This window comes from Triturus cristatus, chromosome 8 (genome assembly GCF_964204655.1).
Source record: "Triturus cristatus chromosome 8, aTriCri1.1, whole genome shotgun sequence".
Classification (NCBI taxonomy): Eukaryota; Metazoa; Chordata; class Amphibia; order Caudata; family Salamandridae; genus Triturus; species Triturus cristatus.
In genome coordinates this window covers 472,954,526-472,973,095 of record NC_140591.1, presented here as the reverse complement: position 1 = coordinate 472,973,095, position 18,570 = coordinate 472,954,526, and the positions used below count along the sequence as shown (strand labels likewise).

Genomic DNA, 18,570 nt, shown 5'->3' with positions numbered 1-18,570 from the left:
AATTTACCCGGCTTTCTTCAGGACCGAAAAAAAGAGCTACTGCAAAACTAGTTAAAAAGTGATAAACCTATACCCATACACCAAATGTGAATGTGGGATACCGGTGTGGCAATTGCCACCCTACCAAAAAAGGCTCAAACTAGAGCGTAAGAACGATGTCTTCATTCCTAAAAAAGAAAAATATATATGAGAACCTCATGTATATCAAAACACAACTACTGATTGCCACAGGGTAAAGCTGATTCAGCATCACCTAGATCAACAACAAAACTCCATAATGATGTTTCTAAATACTAAATTAGTATAGAAAATTGAAAAACACTCACCCAGCTTTGTGTGGGAGAAAAGCCTCACCTCACCCGGCTGACTGCTCGGAGAAGGAGGCACCGCTCTGTTTAAATGTGGAGAAAGAAAACAAGACAGATTGCCAATGGATGCCCGTCTGTTCAAAACTCAACACACATATTTTAAACAAATTAAAAAGGAGCCCAAATTAATTAAAAAAGTCCGAGACCTCGTGACCGCCCATCGGAGTAGTGTTAAGGAGATGTCACTTTGAAACGTTCTATCTGACAACTAGTTTGACCAGGGTCAGATAATACAATAAGTAATTGTAATTATGTGGTGAAAGAGCTGTCAACAGAATTCTAACAGCTAATTCTGTTTTAGAAAACAAAGGGCATGCTATCTTCCCCTTACTTATCCGTCAGCATCTCTGACTAGCTTGCTGTCTGAAAAACCTTTAATAGAACGGAGAGGGTGCTACTTAGTAGCGATCGTATCAGACAGGCGCGTTCTAGAGTTGCAGTCAGCAGAACGTGCATTCTTGACAGAGATAAATCAAAGACCCCATGCCTAGGTCTGTAAAGTTAGCTTAATGTCTCTTGAAGACTGAAGGAACCGTAAGGCTTCCTATGTGACCTGGGGCAAATCTAACCATAAAAGGTTGGTGAGTAAAAAGGGAGAAGAAGGAAACCAACCCTGGGAATTATGGTCGAGGGTCAACCAGCCAGTTCTAAATTCAGGATTATATTTTAAGGATAGTATCCAGAACTGGAGTGAACCAAAAGCACAAGCCGCCTGCCTCCTCACCTGTCCGTCGATACCTCAGACTGGCTCACAAGCTGTCTGGGAGGCATCGACAGGAAGGGGAGGCTGTTATTTATAGTACTCAAGTGGGACGCGAATTGAATTCAGCTGTCTATTCAGCTGTTTCTCCACTCGTACTACACCGCGTCTATGCGAAGTAACGCGCATGCGCCTAAAATAGACGCTGACAAGAGTGCGCACGCGTTAGTGTCAGACACAGCGCTGGTGTCGCTTGAGATTACGAGTGTATTCCAAGCTGATCGGAATGGTCAGGACGATCAGGACAAGGCAAAGCTACGTAGGATCAGACCACCTACGAATACGATGTAGTGTATAATATACATCCCACCCTTCCTCGGGCCTCGTGTGTCTAGCGCGCATGCGTCGGGGAGTAAAGGAGTCAGCCCGCGCATGCGCTAGACATCGTAACATCCCGGAGCCCAGTGTTTAATGCCAAACAGTTGGAGCATTCAAATGTATCTGTAATGTGGAGCACGGATGAAGTAGATGATTAGTTCTTTCAAAAAAGTGGTGATGTGTGATCAATAATTACCACGAGTTCGGATGACCATAAGAAAAAGACCAACTACATTTGAGGTACAAGGTCCGCTCTATATTGTACCTCAAATGTAGTTGGTCTTTTTCTTATGGTCATCCGCGTGCGCGTTACTTCGCATAGACGCGGTGTAGTACGAGTGGAGAAACAGCTGAATAGACAGCTGAATTCAATTCGCGTCCCACTTGAGTACTATAAATAACAGCCTCCCCTTCCTGTCAATGCCTCCCAGACAGCTTGTGAGCCAGTCTGAGGTATCGACGGACAGGTGAGGAGGCAGGCGGCTTGTGCTTTTGGTTCACTCCAGTTCTGGATACTATCCTTAAAATATAATCCTGAATTTAGAACTGGCTGGTTGACCCTCGACCATAATTCCCAGGGTTGGTTTCCTTCTTCTCCCTTTTTACTCACCAACCTTTTATGGTTAGATTTGCCCCAGGTCACATAGGAAGCCTTACGGTTCCTTCAGTCTTCAAGAGACATTAAGCTAACTTTACAGACCTAGGCATGGGGTCTTTGATTTATCTCTGTCAAGAATGCACGTTCTGCTGACTGCAACTCTAGAACGCGCCTGTCTGATACGATCGCTACTAAGTAGCACCCTCTCCGTTCTATTAAAGGTTTTTCAGACAGCAAGCTAGTCAGAGATGCTGACGGATAAGTAAGGGGAAGATAGCATGCCCTTTGTTTTCTAAAACAGAATTAGCTGTTAGAATTCTGTTGACAGCTCTTTCACCACATAATTACAATTACTTATTGTATTATCTGACCCTGGTCAAACTAGTTGTCAGATAGAACGTTTCAAAGTGACATCTCCTTAACACTACTCCGATGGGCGGTCACGAGGTCTCGGACTTTTTTAATTAATTTGGGCTCCTTTTTAATTTGTTTAAAATATGTGTGTTGAGTTTTGAACAGACGGGCATCCATTGGCAATCTGTCTTGTTTTCTTTCTCCACATTTAAACAGAGCGGTGCCTCCTTCTCCGAGCAGTCAGCCGGGTGAGGTGAGGCTTTTCTCCCACACAAAGCTGGGTGAGTGTTTTTCAATTTTCTATACTAATTTAGTATTTAGAAACATCATTATGGAGTTTTGTTGTTGATCTAGGTGATGCTGAATCAGCTTTACCCTGTGGCAATCAGTAGTTGTGTTTTGATATACATGAGGTTCTCATATATATTTTTCTTTTTTAGGAATGAAGACATCGTTCTTACGCTCTAGTTTGAGCCTTTTTTGGTAGGGTGGCAATTGCCACACCGGTATCCCACATTCACATTTGGTGTATGGGTATAGGTTTATCACTTTTTAACTAGTTTTGCAGTAGCTCTTTTTTTCGGTCCTGAAGAAAGCCGGGTAAATTCACCTTAGCGGCTGAAACATGTCGACCACACGCTCACATGAACCAAAGACTAGCCTGTAGAAATATATAACAGACTATAGGTTCTTTTAGACATGAAACTTGGTTGATCCCCAATAAACATATTTTTTGACCAAGTATTCATTTTTAACTTCACTTCACTTCTTTGCACTGCACATCACTGGAGCCCTCAACTACTTGGGCACAGACCCTGGCAGGAGTAAATTTCCTTTTGGGGTATCACTGTCCGGTGCACCTAGGCAGAGTCCCTGGGGATCTGCATTTATGGGCCAAGACAGCGATTCCCAGGAGTACCAGATGACGAGGCTCCGCCAATAAGGGTGGGCTGATGGACTCCTACCTCCTGCGGAGGGCTTGTCTCAATTATTTGTAGGATCTCTCGTGTTTCTCTACATTAACTACTGTTTTGCTATCTTGCTACGGACTGTGCACCTTCTTGTTGGTTTCATTCGCTATAACTCTAAACCGTCCCAAAGAGAGGTCCAACTAGCAGTTCAAAGACTATAGAAATGCCCTTGAATACAAAATTGACACCGTGACTGAAGACATCAACTTTCTGGGTACACATTTCTACTTACATCTTACAGTGGTAGACGTTCTACAGTTACACGGTTCATGAAGGGTAAAATTTTACTTTTTTTAGTTTGAAATTGTGTTTATTACCATTTTAACATGAATAGACAAGAAAACAAATTATTCAATATGACAACATGCCAACTTTGAAGCAATATTCCCCAACATACATAGGTGATGCTTGGGAGTAGTCCAGCCTGGGGGCTCTAGTGGGGGGGGGGGCAGTGTTCGTCAGCCCGCCAACCGACCAGTCACCGCTACTAGGGGAGCATCCGCTCCTCACACCCCAATGGGTCGCCAGCTCCACAACAGGGGAAATCGGTTTGGGATCCCCCTGAAATTTTACTCTTTAAAGCAACCACCCAGCACTTGCACGCCAGAGTTGAAGATGCAGAGAGCAGGTTGTGGCATAATAACCTGTGCTTGGTTGAGTACCTGAGAAAGCAGAAGGCAAATCAACAGAACAATTCGTAGAGAACCTGATCAGAGACACTATCGAACCAAAGTGGAAGAATCCTTCATAAGACTAGAACCTGAATACAGTAAGAACATCAATGCAGAATGATGTGGGATGGAGGAGGGGGGCTGATTGCTACTGATGATCAACCAATATTTGACTGAATCGTTCAACAGCAGTAATGTATGATGGATCCTTGAATTAGCTGCTGCATTAAGAGATTGAAGTGTGTGGCAGTGGGAGCGCCAATAATTGGACTCTACGGCAGCCCCTTATCCCCCCCAGCCCTCTCAAAGAGAGAAAATAGAAACCAGTAGCTACTAGTATATTTTGATGTTTAGAATGGGGTGACCTGCGGAGAGGAGTTGGCCTAACGGCTAGGGCGCTCGACCTCAGACCTGGGGAACTGGGTTCGAGTCTTGGTAATTACGTTGAACATCCTGTGATTCTGGGCAAATCACTTAATCTCCCCGTGCCTAACAAAAAACAAGCATTGGCATAAGGTCCCAAAAGCGAGACCTATTAGCTATGCAGATGGCGGCGCCGCAAAAGTGAAAGCAATCGCGGCACTGCGAAAGTGAAAGTAATCGCGGCTGTAAGGGTGCCCGCGAGATACAGAGAGCTGATACATGGAGAAACTGAGTATGTCCTGTTTTAATATTCCTGGATGCATTATGGGGCAGTGCAATTTCATCTCAATGCACTCACTTAGCCAATTCTACTCAATTTGCATCCTCTGATGACCTTTTGCAGCACCTTGTGTGTCATTAAGCACTGAGAATTGTTTTATGAAGTAGTCCTGCGTTGGAACCGGTCACATGTTATATCAACATAGGTAGAGATTTAGCAAATCCCATGTAAAGGGACTGAGAATAATATAACAACGAAATATATGCACTCTCAGCCCCATAGCTCCTAGAGACAGGAGGCTCTTGCCGTACAAAGACACTTAGGAGCCCATATATTCCTAACAATGAAGGACACAGCGCGGTAGAGGCTGAAAAAACGATTTTACATGCACAAAAATATATTCATTTACTTAAGTGAACTTCAGTAACACGGAGGGGTCCAGCATGAGCGGGGGATTAAAAAGAAAAGAGATGAAACAGACAGATTTCTAAAGTGCCTTGTTCCCTTCGTAATCAGCTTATTTTGTGGTGGGAAGAGGGCGCCTGTCAGCTGAGATCATGCAAAGCTGCCCCCAGTGTGTGAACAGAGCACGTGCGGGCACGAGCGTGTAAGGGTGGGGGGGTCACAAAGACGTGAGGATGGAGAAGGGCGGAAGAGGTGGTATTAAAGTGTTTCTAGATCAGCACTGGGAATGAGGAAGAAGGGCGGGGCTATGAGGATAGCAAAGCAGCACAGGGACAGGAAGAGGCGCGAGGAGATGGAATGGGCGGGTCTAGAATGTAGAGCAGCTCGCGGGCAGGAGAAGGGGAAACAGAGGGGATTGAAGGAGACAGGGTTATAGCAGTACAGACCACGGAGAAGAGTGGGGCGGGATTAGAGTGATAGAGCAGTACACAATCATGGGGGGGGAAGAGAGAAAGGGGCGCAACTGTTCGTTCTCCGAGTCTAACTGAAGTTCTGTAATGACGAGTGTAGGGTCAGTCATGCTTGGTCTGTTGTTCCTTTGTTGTTTCCCGGCCGGCGGTTGTCAGGCATTAGATTGTGAAGGTGAGCGCATCTGTGCTGCTTGCTTTGTGTAGACAACGACGCACTCTGAAGTAGCCCTTACACACTGACAATCCCTCATCACGATCACTCTAAAAGCGAAAGTGATCGCGATGACGCACGCTAGGGATGCGCGCGCAGCAGCGGGGGGAGGGGTATGGTGCTGAAAGCTGGCGCAGGAAAGGCTGATGGCTGGGCGAGAAGGGATGGGGGAATGCGGGGAGCAGCTGTGCACGCCATCGTGCACTGTAGCTTGTCGCCAGCACAAAAATGTGGGTAGCACTTTCTAAACCCACCTACTAAATGTCTCACCAGACCAGTGCATGCGCTGGGTCAGGCGAGACCTAATGAATGTGTGTCCTCATGTAACGTAACTGGTGCTATGTAAAGCGCTCTGATAGCTGATTGGATTCGGGACACGTTCGCGCTATATAAAACTAAAAAAAAAAGGCATCTCAGGCACTGGGGAGGTAGGTAGTTCAAGGCCCACCTCTGAAGAATGTAGGGTGGAGGAAGATGAGAAAGTTGTTACAGAGGTCAGGGGAACAGACTTATGCATGAGGGGGTTTGCCAAATATGGTATGGGAGCGCTCTGGCCCCACTGCATTAAACAACTTGATAAATGGCCAGGAATTTGAGAGGCAAATTGAAGGTGTTGTCTTGGAATGTGAATGGCCCAGGTTAAGTTAAAATAAGGGGTGGTGACGAAATTCCTAGTAAGACACAATCCAAACTTGATTCCGTTACAGGAGACATGCAATTGCTGTGGTTCTTTGAATAGGGGAAATTACGGCTTTATAACAAGATCAAAGGACGTTGGTATTATGGCCCGTAAAACACTCCTGTCTACTGTTGAATGCATGTTGATAAACCCTGGGAGATGCTCAGTCGCATTAATGAGGAGATGGAATAAGGGACCACTCACAATAGTATATGTTTATCTCCCACAGGACTAGTCTTGAAGTAGTTGAAAGCCCTCCTCTTATAAATCCCAGACATGTTACGTATTAGAGAGGGCAGCTTTATTCCTACCTTAAATGAGAATCTGGATAGAAATAACACTAAGAAAAACTCCATGAGGGAGAACAGAAGACTATGTGACATTACTAGAGCAATGGGGCCATTGAAAATCTGGAGGCAAGCTAACCCCGCAACACAGTAATACTTATATGCATCAAATGTAAGGGGCCCTCACCATTATAACAAACATTAGCAAAAAGCAATAATATTTTTTGGTCTTAAAAAGCTAACATTGCCACAGTAGTCCCTGGCACTGAATAAAAGTACTTTCTGTGCCGATATGCTCCGTGTGAAGGAGCGAACCAAGTTGATGGATAGATAAATAGATTTATTTTTTAATGGTCTTGGTTAACTACAGACCTAATAAGAGACCCAATTCGTAAAAAAAAAAGTCACAAAATTGCACCCAAGTATATGTCCTTGCATTAGTTCATATTTACGGCTTTCATGAATTCACAAGAATTTACAGAAGTAGGCCAGGAAGTTATACTACTAGAAAACATTGTTGAGCTGCTTCTTAGCATGAGCAAGTATGCAAGTATAGATTTGCTCATGCGAACATCTCTTGAGCATTTACAAGTTCACTTTCTCTCCAACCACTTTTTTACCAACCCTGGAAGAAGTTTTACTTCTGCCATTGCAAGAGTAAACTTTCAACCTTTTGCCAGGAGTACATTTCCAATCTTTCCCAATATGGGAAAACATTGGAGAAGACCTGGTGAAAACCCTTAAAACATAGTTTAGTAGGTTTGCAAAGACTCAAAACGGCATTTCAATCCTGGAACATTGATTAACGCTACCTCCAGCCCCAGTATGTAGATCTGCAGAAAGGTGGCAAAATAAGGAAATTGCTAGAATTCAAACCCTACTATAGTATGAGCCCTGGCATAATCAAAAAGACTAATATAGGCTTTTATATAATGAAATTGCTGCCATAATTTGCAGCTGCACTACGTGGCACCAAAGAGACAAATTGATGTTCTTATAAAACTAGTAGATTTATGAAGCAATTTGTCCCATGGGCAAGTAGATATTTTACCAAATTCCATACCCCTGATCTTAGGTGTGGGGGGCGGCTAAACGATGCAGATTGGGCAGAGGCATACATGCATCCCCTGGAGGTGACAATTAGGGCCCGGTTTAGGTTGGTCCACACTAAAATGGGTATATTATACAATAACTGTACTGTGGAAACTGATAATGATGGATGGTCTAGGGAGTGTGGTGATGTGGGTATGCTCCTTCACACATTGTGGAGATGCCCTACAATTCAGCTATATTAGCTCTGGACTATCAGTCGGATGGTGAGAATAACAGGTGAGAAGTTTGAGATCAAGCTCCCTCAGTTGGCGCAGTTGGGCAGATGTTCTCTAATTTGGCGATCATAAGGGCCAGATAGGATCTGGTAAGACTGTGAGAATCTCGGACCATTCCCTTCATCGCACAGTGGGATAAAAATATAGACCGGTGTGGGTTGGAGGAAAAAACAGTACAAGAGGGTTCCCGCAGAAATGTGAGGCATGGAGCTTCAGGCGGGAACTCTGCGGTGATGACTGCGATTATCGGCACTAACTGGAAAGTCTCCCTGCACGAATCACCAAACAGAATGTTGAGTCTGATAATGATGGAGACGGAGGATGTTAACTGTGGTCAGACTAGGGGGTGGAGGGTTCATAGGTGTAAGTCAAAGTTGCTAGAGAATAGGTATAGTGTCCAATATCATGTTAACTGAGACTGGAATGTCACTTCTGGGTACGAGGTCTGCTTTTTACTATTGGTTTAATCTCTAAAATAAATAAAATATATACCAAAAAATAAAAAGTTGACAGATGTACAGGGTTTATATATTAAAGCACAGTTTTAAAGACTAAAGGACTACACAAATGTGCTGTAATAACTCTCTTTCTGTGAGTGCTGTCTGGAGATGTGCCCTCCGGACCTCCTTCTCAGTGTAGTACACTAAACTAATCGCACAGGCAAAAGCATTAAGGTGCAAAACCACGGAGTACCCGTAATCACCCTCTCGAGCCCCCTCTACCTCGTTTTATCCCCTCCCCCTCAAACTGACCTTATCATGCTGTTACATGCCTCAATTGTAGCACCACGAGCAGAACATAGTCTACAACCTCCAAGAATATGTCAAAACTACATTTCCCGGAATACTTAGCAGCTTCAAACCGGAAACATGATAGGGCGGAATAAGCAGGTTGCATGTCATTGCCAATGTAGTTTAAGGCTGTGTTTGTATAGTGTGTGCAATATAGAGCCCAGCGTTAATAGGAGTAGCACAGCGTTAGTCCGCATCCTTTCAGAAATAAATGACCACCCTCTGCAAAAGCCTCAACATGCCGCTCAACGTAAAAAAGGTCGCTTCCGTTTTCTCTTGACTGACCCCATTATGGCTGCCTTTGAGCAACGTCTTCCCTGACAGCTCGTTGTTCAAACTGTTGGAAAACCTGTACGTGTGCAGCGCCATCTTGAAGGTATCATAGAAAAGTCGCTTTTCAATCAGCAAAAGCAGTCAGACTGAAGTGCGAGTAATGATAGCACTAAAGACTGATTAGAGCTTCTATCTAAATGGGATATACTCATTTTACTACTTTACCATGCTCTGCTTTAGACGCTTTTCATTTATATCAATGCCAGTACCGTCTTCGTCCTGCTTATTTCGATGACAATGTTTCCTTTTTCGTCAGACACCGCATGCGCAATAAACCGCTGCCATCTTGCAGCGGGAGGGTGGACGTCTGTTGAAAGCACTAGGCAAAAAAAAAAGTGAACTAGCGTGTGAAGCGTCGCGAGACAGTGTTACGTCCCTGCTGGTAGCTGAGGGCGCCCCCGGAGTTTGGAGCAGCACTGCAGTCTCGGGCCCATGCACTAACACCGGAAGTAGGAGCCACGCGCCCAGCCCCGCATTGCCACCAGCACAATGCCCTCGGTGCCGCTACCACCGAAGGAGAGTAATCTCTTCAAACGCATCCTGGTGAGTGACCGGGGAGGAGTCACTGGTGCCCCACCCACTGTCAGACTTATTACACATGCTCCCACCAACTCAGTCTGGCACCATTGCTGTCACCTAGACTTTTGCTAGCTACTGCTTACCACTCCTTCACACTTGCTGCCAGCAAGCCTTTTTCTATACTCATCCAGGCTTTGCACCCACACTGTTACCTGCCCTCCAACCATTACGACAAAGTGCAACTTCCAATCGCTCCAGCCCCTTCATGGATGCACCTGATACCCACTGCTTGACCCAGATTACGTTCCATTCTGTCTAAGAAAGCAATCATTCTTCCTCTGTCAGCCTTCCCCATCTCTCACCCACCTTCTTAGCCACAACACCCGCTGTCAGCCATCCATAAGCGTAGTATGTTGTAGAAAGCTTAAAGCGACACATCTAGTCTACCTAGACATGCTAAATTGCTTACCCATGGTAAACTATGTGCAGCATGCGTTAAAAAGTGCAATAACATTCAAACAAGTTTTTTTTACTGTTGTTGCATAAAACTAGTACTTTTAGACTGAGGCCAAGTACTTGAAGCGAATCACGTGTGGTAAATAGTGCTGGAAGACTTTTTTGTGTACAATCTGTGCATATGGATTCCAATCTTAAGTCATGTGAATATTATACTTATAATCAGTCTGGCTAGTTACACGCTTTTGATATGGATAAGGCACATGGATCGAAAGACCAACGTTACTTTTGTAAGTACAATAAGTCTCCTAAACAAGTACAGATACGTATAAAATGTTCTCCCTTTAATTACCCTTAGTCCTGTTCTTCCTCATCATAGTCATTCAAATTGAGGTAGTTCCACCTCCCAGTTAGAAAAACTGCATTATAATTCTATGTAAGCCCTACCCACCCACCTCGGTGCTATATAAAGTTTAGCGTACCCAGAATTCTCCCTTTTAAGCACCATCAAAGGTAAAGGAGGAAGGTGAGAGGGATATATAATGACTGTCATGAGGACGAGCAGGACTAAGACAAGTTCATTGTGTCTACTGGCTAGGATCTCAGTACATACTTTTGCATCTATATTTAATAGGGCAGTCATTTGCATTTTGCTGGGAACTAGGTGAAGTTTTATAAGGCCATTTACGCAAGGCTTTAAAAGTTCTTTTATTTCTTTTTCACTCTTGACATGAACTGTACACGCACTGATCCTTATTAGGCACATCTTTTATTGTCTCCTTAGGCTTCTCTCAAGAATTTGATTTAGTTCACCCTGTCACCTGTGCAACTTAGTTGTGGGCCAGATTGTACTTTCTGCTCTAGAAGAGCTATATACTTACTTACTAAGCTTGTCAGTTTCTTCTCCTTCAGTTTGAAAATATTGTGCACATGGATTTCAAATCTTCTTATGATTGTAGAGTGACTCAACGTGCATTTTGTATCATTTTTTAGTTTATCGTTCTTGTTATGCCATATTGCTATGCCTTGATAATTTTCCGCCGATTGTTTCCTTCCAGTGAGTGTTCCTTCCCTGCACTAGAAGGTTCACTTCTTAATCAACTTGCTTCAGAGTTCGATTAACTTGGTGTGCACCATCCTCCTGAGCTAAGTCCTTACATGCAGTACTGCTAACATTAAGTATGTTTTCCTTCTTAGACCTTTCCCATTAACAGTTTGTCACCTGAGATGATTGGGCGAAGCAGCTCTCATTGTATGTTTACACAGACTTGTTCATAAAAGATCTTACAGAATGCTCTATGTGATGGTCTAACATGCAGTTCCCAAAGACCGCCAACACTATTCCTTTACAATTGTAAACATCACTTGATAATGCATAATTAACAACAAATGCATTGAGATAAAAATTATGATAGTAGAAATCCTTTGTATATATTCTTACAATTATTTTTATTAACTATTCTTCCTTTTCAACATATGTTTCTTATTTTCCATATGTTAACTCATTTGTGGACAATAGTGTAAAGTAACAAAGCTGATACTTATACATGGATCGAAAAATTCACTTGCATTGCAGAGCATGATTTATTCAGGGCGAGCATGTTTTCTGGGACTACTTGCCCTTTCTGGCAAGGTGAAAATCCTCTAACGTCAGTCACAGATTAACAAGTAAATGTAGGAAGATATACTGAATTTTGACCTCTGCCTCTGAAAGCAGAGCAAATGTGACAAGGTCAAAAGATTTAAAGGCATCTTTATTGCTCACAAAGTTAAAGAGAAATAAACATGCTTTTAAATATTGTTATAGTGTCCCATGTGCTGGCTCTCAGAGACAGAGGCCAAATGTCAGTTTGTCTTTCTACACTTATTTCTTTTGCTGTGACTGAAGTTAGAGGATTTTGCAAAATGAACTGTGAGAAAATTGAACAGTATAACCATGTTAAGTGAAAGACTGTAAGATGTTAGGCTTTTTTTCTAACACAATACTGAAATAGCTAAGTGAACTGTTCAAACATTTCAAATATATTTCACTAGTTTTGAAGACCCATTTTTTTAATTCTGTGGTGAAAAAAATATTTTTATAGGATCAAAACAAATTAGAACATTTTACTTGGTGATGTGCAAGTTTTAAATATTTTTGCTGAAACCCAATTTCCAATCATTGTTTATGCGCTATTATCTGTAAAACCTTATGTTAGTGGGAACGTTTTGTGGCCATTTCAATGCAAAATATACTATCTTAAAATGACAGTGCACTACCACATCATGCTTTGGTAATATATTTATGAAAAGTGAGTTTTTAAACATGATCTGGGCATTATTACTGCTCCTGCCCAGATGACAATGCTATTAGTGAACTAAGAGGCAAGCCAGTGATCATGTGTATCCTTTATATGGGCATGATTCTTGTTCTACATGGAGCAAACATTTAGTCTTGTAAATAAAGAGTATTTTTGCGCAGCAAAAATAGTGAACTTGCATATATTGGAAGGTGCTCTCTTATGTGATAATAAAGAAAAATGCTGTTTCATAAGACAAAATATTTGCCTAGGATCACAAATTGTGATACCAGTTCACAGGTCAAGTACATTACAGTTAAGTTGAATAGATGATTAAAGTTACTAGACCTGCAGGTCTAGTAACATTTATATGGTTTTTCGAGCACTGTTCTACATTACAATGTACTCAAAACATTGATAACAAGGTCAGGCCAACCCTTCTCCACAAACATCAATAAAATCTCAGCGCACCTTCATTCATATCTCACTCATTCTTCACACATGCATCAATTGTGACCAACACATCAAACCATATTAACAACATCCTGTAGGAAACCAGAGGAAGAAAATAAACTCATTACAGTACCCAAATTATTGCTAGTTCAGGAAAAAATAGTAGCATTTCATTATCGTAAAACAATTTGTGTGTTATCCTTTCACAAGCAGTCAATAAGTTCTGGTTAGTAATTTGCAAAATGGAAACCTTCCAATTGAGATAACAATAAACACTTTCACTGAAGTAATCTAATTTGTATCCTTTGTATTTTCTTTAAATTTGCATGATATTCCAGTTCACACTTTGTTTGCACCGACACACGTTTGTTTCGGTGTGAAACCAAATGTGATCAGTCACCATCTTCAGGATGCAGTGAAGATAGAGCTACAAAAAGGAGCAAGGGAAGGTAGCCTGGGAGAAATACCACCAATAGAATAATAAAAATGGATGAGGCTTAATTTGACTAAGCGGGGAACAAAACCCATATTCAATAGAACTGGTGTTCTGTGAACCAAAAAGACCATGGTGATAATAGAGGTCTGTCACCCTAGGCAAATATTACAAACCATCAAGAGTGTCACAACAGTTAAAAAAATATATATATATTGGAGATTGCCTGAAATAAAACTCTGCCTTAAAGCATTTGGGAGCCGTGAGACGTTGTTTTTTCCCAATATAAACTACAATGACTGTTTGGATATTTGGGTTTCGCTAACCCGTCACGGCCCGCCGTCAGCAAGTGGCTCAAGTTGAAGCGATTCTGTATTTGGTGGATATACATATATATTTATATTTTTCAGGGCTCGAAAAATCAAAAATTTCTCACTACACCTGCAGGTCTAGTTACTTCAAAAATCTATTCAGCAGCGGTCCCCTTTCACTTTCTACATTGAATCATCCAATGGTATTGTCCAAACTTGATTTCAAAAGAGGTCTTGCTGCATCATTTCAGTATTGACAAGCCCTGAGGAAAGTGAAAGCTGAAATGCATCTGCTTGTACATTTATTAAAGCATATTTGTCCCCAAGAGTGCTCCGTATCGTCCTTTGGACTGTGTATGAATATAGCGTGGGTCCACCCCCACCCCACGGCCCTGATGCACCCGTCCTGAGTTCGGCAAGCTGCCTGCAGGTCTAGTAACTTCAAAAATCTATATATATATATATATATATATATATATATATATAATTTTTTGTTTTTTTTAAACACAAAGGATGCCACACTCTGGAATATTGTACTGTGGTCTTTTATTGTTGATACAGAGCCAGTCTGTCTCACCGACGCGTTTCGGCCAACCCGGCCTTTCTCACGGTAGGGGGCACTATTCTCTTCTCTGCATTTGTCATTTCCTGTGATCCTAACTCCCATAGACATCTGGGAGTTGTAGTTAAATTAAAAACCATGCTGAATCCCTGTTAACAGACTCCATTCACGCAAACATTGATTTTTAGTGTAAACCTTACGTAACATTTTTAACTAAGTCAAAAAAAGGAGTTGGGGGGGGTGAAAATGTTTTAAATAAAAGTATTTTTGGCTAAGTAGCAATTGTTGTCATTTGATGTCCTTTTTCTGTAAAGAGTTCTCAAATAGTATTGAGTTTAGTACCCACATTATCACAATCGCTTCGTTTGATTTCACTAACTTTTCGTTACAGTTTGTTCTGGTTGTTCCAAAAGCCCCAGGGGTCTCCAGACCACAGGTTGGGAACAACTGCTGTAGGAAATAATGAAATATGGATATATGGTGATAATGGGGTAGTTCTCTAGCAGAATGAGAGTAGCAAAAAGAGAGAGAGTATAATAAGGCAAAAGTAATTCTTATATGAAGAAACCGATGCCCACTTAACGTGTGTGTGCATATTTATTAATATACATACATACGCTAAGTTAGAAGCAAAACACCATCTAGAATTTGAGGTTCCTCAATGGCTGATTTCCAAAGGAGATCTGCCAGATATAGCATGAGTAGGGAATGAACAACTGCACATTTTATGACAAAAATTAAGAAGACTCCCTATCCTAAGTTGGACTGCAATTTGTGAATTTGGCATCTGGTATCGTGATTAATTTACTACAACATTCATTGGGGTTTGTGCGCCTTGGCTGCTCCACGATTCCTTCTCTGACTAAGTACTTGTGGATTTATTGATACTTATCCCGGTGACTAGGTTGGCTGTCCTAGAACAGATGCATATATGCACTGGCCGGATTCTCTCTACATGATTGTATTAGTGTTTCTCATTTAATTAAATTACTCGGGGCCCTACTGTCAGTGAATCGCTATTTGCGGGTAATACTAGCCTCTCTCCCCTATCTTTCTCCCTTTAGGTTCTCTGGACACCAGTCAGGTACCCACAACATGCCCCCTTCGCTATAAATAATTGGTCCAGTTTTACTCTGAGCCAGACTTGTTACTTTATTTTTCCACGGGCATCAGTCCTCTCTTATTTGTGTTATTATTGTCCTGATGATGACCTGAATTCATGAAGGTCGAAACGCCGTCGACATGTACCAGCAAATTTGCAGACCTCAGGCCTTGTAAAATCTACTCAACCACTCTCTATGGAGAGTCAGAATTTATCAGATCAAGCTATATTTAGCACCTACTAGTCCATGCTGGCGAGTGAACTTAAGCTGGAAGGAACAGGTGTTCTATTCTTTCAGAGAGTGAATAAGCAATAAAGGAGCCTTTAAATCTTGGGCAGCTTTACAACCCTTTTTAAATGTCGCAAGCAGGAAATCAGCCTGTTTGCGACTTCTAAAAACGTTTGTGGTATGTATAAAACCTATTTTGCAAATTGGTAGCCTATTACCGACTCGCAAAATTGGGTTTACAAGTCGCTATTAGGAAGGGGCGTGCCAAGGGTGTCCCTTCCTAATAGCGAGTCGCACTCGTTTGTATGGTTGTTTTGCGACCGCAAACGCGGTTGCAAAACAATTGCAGGTACCACCTACTTAAAGTAATTGGTTAGCAAGTCGGGGTATCCTTTGTGTTGGGCCGCCAAATATGTTTTCAGAGCAGGCATTGGTTCCACGGACGACTGCCTGATCTTAAAAAATGCAACAGATATGTTTCATTTTTCTTTTTAAAATGCATCCCGTTTTCCTTTAACCTCTTCAGTGCCCCGCCCTTTCCACGCCCTGTGCCGGGCGTTTCATTAGCGGGCGGGGTTCATGACGAGATAGTCTCGTCATGGGCACAGCGCAGCCGCGCTCCATGACGAGACTATCTCGTCATGGGCACTGAAGGGGTTAAGAAAAACAGACTGCGTTTAAAAAAACGCTTTATTCAAAAAGCAGTCCCAGACATGGTCTGCTGACCCCAGCAGGCCGCCATTCCAGTGAGTGCTGGCCATTCCCAATGGGTTGCAAATTGCCGCGATGTGCCTCATGAATATTAACGAAGCAGGTCATTTGCGACCCCGTTGGGAATCGCAAACAGTGTCTCTGACACTGTTGTACATTCCATTTTGTGAGTTGCAAATCACGAGTCGCAAAAAATTCCAATTTGCAACTCGCAAAATGGAATGGTCGTACAACTAGCACCTTGTTTTTATCTTTACAGATTTGCATTCTGTTCAAGGGCAGAGGTCAAATGTCAGTTTGTCTTTTTACTGATTTGTTTCTTTTGTTATCCTGGAAAACGGGGTTTACTTTGATTTCTCTTACTACAGTTAGGTTTTTGTCAAGTGTGCTGTCTGACAATCATTGTGAAACAAAAGGCTGTAAGGTGCAAGATTAGTTTCCTAACACAACATTTAAACAGGTTGTAAATGAATAGTGCAAGTATTTAAAAAGATATTGGTAATTACGAAATACTTTTTTTTGTAAAAGATTTAAATAGGTGCAAAACAAATCAGAACACTTTACTTGGTGATGTTCAAATGACAAATATTTGCAGAAACTATTTGCCAAGCATTGTACACTGTATAGTTTTATCAGCAAAACCATGTCAATGGGAAATGTGGTGGCCATTTCAATAGAAAATCTGCTGATTGCAAATAAGTGGGGTACCACTTCATGCTTCGGGTGTGTATTTATTAAAAGCGATAGTTTTTCACCCCTTCTGTACTCATGACGGAATGGTTCCGTCATGAACACAAGTGCAAGTGTGCTCATGCCGGAACCATTCGTAACATAACCTGGTGAGAGCCACTCAAGTTACCCCTTCCTGGATTCCTCTAGGTGTCTAGTTTTAAACAAGCATTGAAAATGCAATAGGTCTCCCCTTTCATTAAGTTAATTAAAGCCATTTGCTTTGCTATACAATACCATTAGCAAAGCAAATGGCTTTAACTTAATCAACTTAATCAAAGGCGAGACCTATTGCATTTTCAATGCTTGTTCTTGTATGTGCATTGTCTGTGCAGGGTCGGACTGGGACAGAGAAACAGATCTGGATACCAAAATAAAAGTATCTGCCAACAGTGAATCAGTTACTGAATTAAATGGGCCTCAATTTGCAGAACGGGACACCTTTGATCTTGGAAAGGTACGCTGTTTCCGAGGTGTGGGAGACTGCATGCATTTGTGCTTGCTGCAGGCAATGTTTGTGATAATATCGGGAAAACAACAGTAAAAAACGACCCCCCCACACCATATAACCGGCCGATCGAACAGACCAAAAACTGGCCCCAACGCTGACCTGTCAGTCCAGCGCTTCTAGCACTGCCAGATTGCCCCATGGGCCAGTCCGTCCTGTCCTGTCCTATGATGTGCCTCTGTACATATAGATGGGCACAATCATGCTTTCTGCCTGTTGGTCTGTGCACTCCAGCACGTTTGAATGCGTACTTTTATGCCTGTTGACCTGTGTTCGTAGTTGCCTTTGCATCTTCTGGACTGTGGTTCACGAGTGATGGTTCGTGTGTTGGCCCATGTGAATGGGAACACCAATCTTTGTCTGGTGCGTTGCTTGTACGATTGTAGGTCTGTGGACAGGCGTGTACGGCACGGACCAGCACAGTCCGTCCCTCACCCATCTCTCTAGCCTTCTGTCAGCCCATCTTCGCCTCAGTCCATGTGTCTGTATGTGTGTGCCTGTAGGTGTGTTGTCTGTGTCTCTGTGCATGTGTGCTGTTTATATGTAAATGTGCCTCTGTGTGTTGTTTGTGTACATATCTGCATATATGCATGTTGAACTGTGTTTATGTGTCTGGATATGTGTTGGTTTGTGCGTATGTGTGATTGTATGTTTGTCGGTTCATGTGCATGTATGTGTTAGTGTCCATGTCTTTCAGTCTGCGTCCTGGGTGGCTGTAGGTGTGTGATCTGCATCTAAAAGCACGCTTCTTTGTTGTGTCTGTGAGTATAGAAGAATATACAAAGGGGGCCCTGCTGACTTTGGGGGGACGTCTGCGGTGGGGTCCATCGGCCTCGGCTCCTCCTAAAGAACTGAGCAGTTGTGTAAGCATCATATGTGTGTGACACATGGTGCTGCTACTGTCTAAAAAGCAGTGTTCCCAGTGGGTGCCATGGGTGCCAGTAGACGTGAACTGTGAGCAGGCATTTTTCGATGGTTTTGAGCTGACTGCTCTAATGAAAGCCAGAGCTGCGCCACTACAGGGGTGCCCCGGGCTCAGAGAGGAGATGCAGCGCATACGTGGAAAGAAGCTACAAACAGTGTCATGCTAG

The 18,570-nt window shown here is 42.6% G+C and overlaps 2 protein-coding genes across 5 annotated transcripts in view; one reads left to right on the top strand and one right to left on the bottom strand.

Annotated features, from left to right (window-relative positions):
- MTRF1 (mitochondrial translation release factor 1) overlaps positions 1 to 9,520 on the bottom strand; it is a 129,469-nt gene extending 119,949 nt beyond the window's left edge. Inside the window, exon 1 of one of the 4 annotated variants that reach the window (XM_085621951.1) lies at positions 9,397 to 9,520. The gene's annotated coding sequence lies outside the window, so the exon portion shown is untranslated. Of the gene's footprint in view, positions 1 to 8,815; positions 9,058 to 9,352 lie in introns of those variants that run through there. The other 3 variants (XM_085621948.1, XM_085621947.1, XM_085621952.1) reach the window with 3 other exon arrangements.
- A 70-nt stretch (positions 9,521 to 9,590) lies between these two features.
- The window catches only part of NAA16 (N-alpha-acetyltransferase 16, NatA auxiliary subunit), a 597,575-nt gene continuing 588,595 nt past the window's right edge, over positions 9,591 to 18,570 (top strand). Inside the window, exon 1 of the mRNA XM_085621946.1 lies at positions 9,591 to 9,730. Coding sequence (XP_085478072.1) covers positions 9,677 to 9,730 — 54 coding nt within the window. The 5' untranslated portion in view covers positions 9,591 to 9,676. The remainder of the gene's footprint in view (positions 9,731 to 18,570) is intronic.